The sequence below is a fragment of the Penaeus vannamei genome, chromosome 37 (assembly GCF_042767895.1).
Source record: "Penaeus vannamei isolate JL-2024 chromosome 37, ASM4276789v1, whole genome shotgun sequence".
NCBI classification, from domain to species: domain Eukaryota; kingdom Metazoa; phylum Arthropoda; class Malacostraca; order Decapoda; family Penaeidae; genus Penaeus; species Penaeus vannamei.
This window is the reverse complement of record NC_091585.1, coordinates 21569290-21574289: the sequence shown is the minus strand read 5'-3', so window position 1 is coordinate 21574289 and position 5000 is coordinate 21569290. Positions and strand designations below refer to the sequence as shown.

General features: G+C 49.0%; 1 protein-coding gene across 2 annotated transcripts in view; it reads right to left on the bottom strand.

Moving 5' to 3' along the window:
• Positions 1 to 5000, bottom strand: part of LOC113808389 (protein split ends) — a 106224-nt gene that overhangs the window by 44649 nt on the left and 56575 nt on the right. For both annotated transcript variants that reach the window (XM_070115529.1, XM_070115530.1), the window contains exons 4-5: positions 4644 to 4831; positions 2717 to 4537 (exon numbers count right to left, since the gene is read on the bottom strand). In XM_070115529.1, coding sequence (XP_069971630.1) covers positions 2717 to 4537; positions 4644 to 4831 — 2009 coding nt within the window. The remainder of the gene's footprint in view (positions 1 to 2716; positions 4538 to 4643; positions 4832 to 5000) is intronic.

The following is a 5000-nucleotide window of genomic DNA, read 5'->3' as shown; positions in this document are numbered from 1 at the left end:
CAAATAAAATAAGACCAATCAAATAAAAACAATATACTAACGACAGTTTCAGTAACGATAAAGAATAAGATACTCAGATAAAGGCAGATTAGTTATCAAACCAATTAAGAGTATAGTGATCATTAAAACATAATAATAGCAATATCAACAGTAACTACTAAATTAATAGGAACAGTTGGAAATAAAGAACGGACAAACTCGTAAGTAATAGCAAATTATAGGAATTATATTAATAGTATTAGATACCACTGATAATATGAGAAGAATGGCATTAACAAGAATAAATAATAATGACAATTCTAATCATAACTAATAATCTAAAAATGACTAGAACTAATAAATAAATAAAATGTTTTACTGAACAATATCACGGTTCCAAAATTACTCGAGCGCATTTTAACTTCCTTTATGCAATTTAATTAAATGGCTAAACGATTAATTTAAGTTGATTTAAACGCTTATCGAAAGCTTTAGCCTAACCTCGCCACAACGTGCCACCTTCAAACACAGCTTGGGCAACAAAGCCTTTATTGTTAAGCTGCATTTGAAGCCAATCTGAAACCGAAATTTCTATCTAAAAAAAAAACAATCAATAATAATAAAACGTATTATATACCTATTCTTGGATCTAGAACATTCACCAGCATCACCTCGACAAAACCATATGCGGCAAGATGTAGAGAAAAAAAAAAAAATTGTTTGAAGACAAGGCAAACTGCAAAACCCAAAAAATTGGTAAACATTTTGAAATTCCGAAGATAATTTCCGATACATTATTCTGCATGTTGCAATGACCTGACTTTTGTCTCGATTTATCTTTTACGACCTTCGATATTTTTATTTCTTTTAGTAGATCACAATTCCCAGAATTCGTTCCGTCTTTTTTTTATTACATACACACACAACTTTCTTTTTTTTAGAATTCGAGATAAAAGAAGACTGGATGGATTCGAAGACATGCTTGCGGCCACGCACACTTCCCTTCGCCTGACTACTCTGTCCCGTCCCGTCGTTTGCCTGGCTAGCCTACCTACCCCTGGGGGCTCATGGACACGTCCCCCCTAGGTGACTCCCACGTGAGAGGTCACACCCTGGCTACCTAAGGGGGCTCATTAAATGTCCCCCGTCCTAAATAAGGTGTTTTATTTTATGTGTTCACTAGATTTATATATACATATATTTCACATGGAGTGCAATATACATATATACGTTGCTGGACCCCAGGGCTCATAGTGTGTCCCTGCGTCCTCCCCCAGCCGCGGGGGGCCGGGGTGCCACTGCAAGGACGGCTGGCGCCACGGACGTCGGGACCTGAAGCAGCAGCTGACGTGGCACGGGCGGACCCTCGGCTCATCCGTGCTCCCGGAGTGGGTTTACAGGGAAGAAGGTCAACTTTTTTATTTGGACATTACAGAGGAGATGATCGCCGCTTTCCGGTGTCTGCACTGCTGCCAGAACTGGAAGAAGGAACACTTCAACCCGTTTAAGAGCAAGAGTGTACATGGGGGTTGGGAGGTTTTATCTCAACTTCCACATCTGATCATTGAAACAATGGTACCCAAAATGAAAGCATTGATAAAAAAACATCCTGTAAAGATAGGCACCGTCATGTGAGATTTGTATAATATGACCTGAAAATATCAAGTTGACGTTAAGAACAGGTGGAAGATATGTTCACCAGATAAAACAGTCATGTTGATTTCTTACAGATCTTACACTTTGGATCTGCTCATGTCCTTACAAAACGAACACTGGTTCACATATGTCCCATAACATGAGGTAGAGAACTGGTAAAAACGATAACAATCTATGACTATTTCTCCACATTCAAAGGAATGACTGCATAGTGTACAAACTCTACCCATCTGAAATGACTGTTCATCTCATTTCTCATGATATTTTCCAAGAAAAAACAAAACATCCCTGGGTGATTATCATAAATGGATGTCCTCTTACAATGCATTTACACTTGCAACACCTTTACCTTACAAATAGAAAATTGACTTTTGTGAACTGCAAGGCCACTTATCAAATGTTACACCAAGCCAATAGGAGGCCTTCCACATTTTCCAACTACCAGTTCACAAACAGCTCACATGCGAGCGTGGTTGTGAACACAGGATGGGTTCTTCTGTGATACAATTGTTCCTAAAGTAATCACCTATATCCCCGACCAGGGCACTTTGGGAGCTGGAGTTGGAAGTCTTCTTTAGAATAAAAAATAAATAAATGTGGAGCTAATGGATTTACGTTTACTTTATCATTATTCGCAAGAACACAAGAGAGAAAAGTATGACTTAAATCGAATTATCATCTTGTGAACGGCCTGCCAACTCCAGCTACCCTGAAGTCCCATGTTAGGCTAATGTCTGTCTCGCCACTACCTTCGAGAAAAAGAGGGAGGAAGAGGTAAAAAAACGGGAAAAAATAAAGCAAAGAATGACGAAGAGAAAGAGAACTAAATGGGAAAAAAGGTGAGAATAAAGTAAAAGTATAAAATAAAGGATAAAAAATATCTATTCATATTTTAACCATACACCCCCTACGAGATGACTTCTATAACTGATATTACGAACCAAATACTGGAATACAAGAGAGCAAGAATAGAAAGAAAGGAAAAGGTAGATATGAAAGGGGGAAGAGCCAAGAAACAAGGAGCTATGCGCAACGCCCTGAAAGCAGCGCAGGTAGCGGCGAGCGTCTTCCGTCCACTTACGTCGTTTGGGCGAAATTAGCTTGACTCCACCGGGCTTGTCGGCGTTGAGCGGTGACGACGAGACGGACGACCTCACGCGCTTGTCGGGCTGCGAGGACGCCAGGTCGTCCAGCGGTGACGGCCTCTTCAGCCCCCCTGAAGGAGACAGCGCACTCCCCCCAGCCAGGCCCCCGACGACGCCCTTCTTCTCCGCCCCGGCTGGTTTCTTGCCGGCGACCCCCGGGAGCTTCGTGGGCTCGTCCAGAAGCCCCGTGTTGCGGAAGCCCCGCGACTTGTACGTCTTGACCGAGGGCTTCTTGGCCTCGTTGAGCTCCGAGTCGGCGGAGCCCAGCGCGTCCAAGAAGCTGGCCTGCTTCCTCGGGATCTTGGCCAGGCCGTCGGCGCTGTGGGGCTTCACCTTCTCCAGCGTGGCCTTGACCTCCGACTCCTGCTTCTCCTTGTTCTTCCTCTCCTTCTCTCGCTCCTTTTCCTTCTCTCTGCTTCTCTCCCGTTCTTTCTCTTTATCTCTACTGCTGCTCTTCTTGTCTCTACTGCTGCTGCTTTTACTACGGTCCTTGTCTCTCCTATCCTTATCTTTGTCTTTACTACTGCTACTGCTACTTCTGTGTCTCTCTCTCGAGCTCTTTTCCTTCTCTGATTTGCTGCTGCTGCTGCTTTTGGAACTTCTGCTTTTCTCTTTCTCCTTTTCCTTCTTTTTGTCCTTCTCCGACTCCTTCGACTTTCTCTCCCGCTCTTTCTCTTTGTCTCGACTGCTTTTCTTTTCCTTGTCTTTGTCTTTCTCTTTGGATTCGCTTTTGTTTTTACTATCTACAACGTCTTTACTCTCAGAGCTGGCCGGAGAGGAGCTATCGGCGCTTGCTCCATTCATGTCTTTATTGTCCACTTTCACATCTTTCCCTTCATCTTTCACTTCGTCCTCCCCTTCCCCCTTGGCCGTGTCACTGGCCTTCCCTTCGTCCTCCCCGTTCACTCCCTTCGCCTCGTCGTCCTTGCCGCCCGCCTCCTCCGCTTCCTCGGCCGCCGCGGACGGCTGCGTGGCGGCGGGCGAGCTCGTGCTGGACAGCCCTCCCGTAAAGGTCACGATGGTGTGCACTGTGGGCGTGGTCCCTGACACGACGGCGCCCTCTGCGGTGGCGCCCTCAGCACCGTTCGGCTGAACATCATTGGTCTCTGGAGAGGTAGTGGCTGTGCTGTCGGCCCCGGCCTCGTCACCGGCTGGGGCGGAGAGCGAGGTAGTTGTGGTAGCTGTAGGCGCCGCGGCGGGCGTGCTTGAGGTAGTTGAGGCCGCGCCCGCCAATGCCTTCTCCGCCTCCAGCGCCTTCCGCGCCTGCCGGGCCTTCTCCACCTCCTGCTTGATCACACTCAGGGGCTTATTGTCGTCACTGTCGGTCGAATCCTGGCTCAGGCGCTGCGACGACACCTTGGCCAGCACCTGCGAGCCGCTGCGGATCGTGATGCGGATGGGCGTGGTGGGTGCGGGCGTCGTGTCGCTCTCCGTGGAGGCGTTGGACGACTCGTCCTGGCAGTCGAGCGAGGAGCTGGCGTCGCCGCCCTCGCCCAGAGACGACTCCCTGGAGCCAGCCTGGGGCGTCTGCGAGGGCCCCGTCTCGCCCTTGTCCTCGTCCTCGGGGTCGGGCGAGGTCAGGTCGACCAGGGTCGCATCCTCCTGTTGGAAGGGCGCCGCGGCCGCGCCTTCCGCTCGCTCCTCGTCGTCGTCGCCGGCGCAGGCGTTGCCCAGCCCGACGCCGGCCGCGGTGCCGTCCCCCTGCCGCACCACCTCCATCCACTTGTGCACCAGCTGCTTGGCCGTGTTTTGTACATCTGCCGAAGACAAGCGAAACAAATGCACAACCGGAGATAAAGCAAAAATCACACAAATATCCAAACCCAAACCATCTCAATTCCCGAAGGAGCGCGCCGCCCTCACCTTCGCTAGGGCAGTCCCTAGACAGCTCCTTGACCAGCTTGGGCGTGGTGGTCCTCTTGAGCCTCGTGACCGTCATCGGGGAGGTGTCCAGCAGGGTCAGCACCTGTCCGGCCAGCGGCCAATTCTTCGAGCTCACCGCTTCCTGCAGCCACGCGCCCACCAGCTCCCAGCCTCCTTCCTCGTAGAACCTGAAACGACGCCAACGACAAACCGACTTTCAGCCGCGGTTTAACCATCGGAACATGCTCTCTCTCTCTCTCTCTCTCTCTCTCTCTCTCTCTCTCTCTCTCTCTCTCTCTCTCTCTCTCTCTCTCTCTCTCTCTCTCTCTCTCTCTCTCTCTCCACATATCAAGGTCA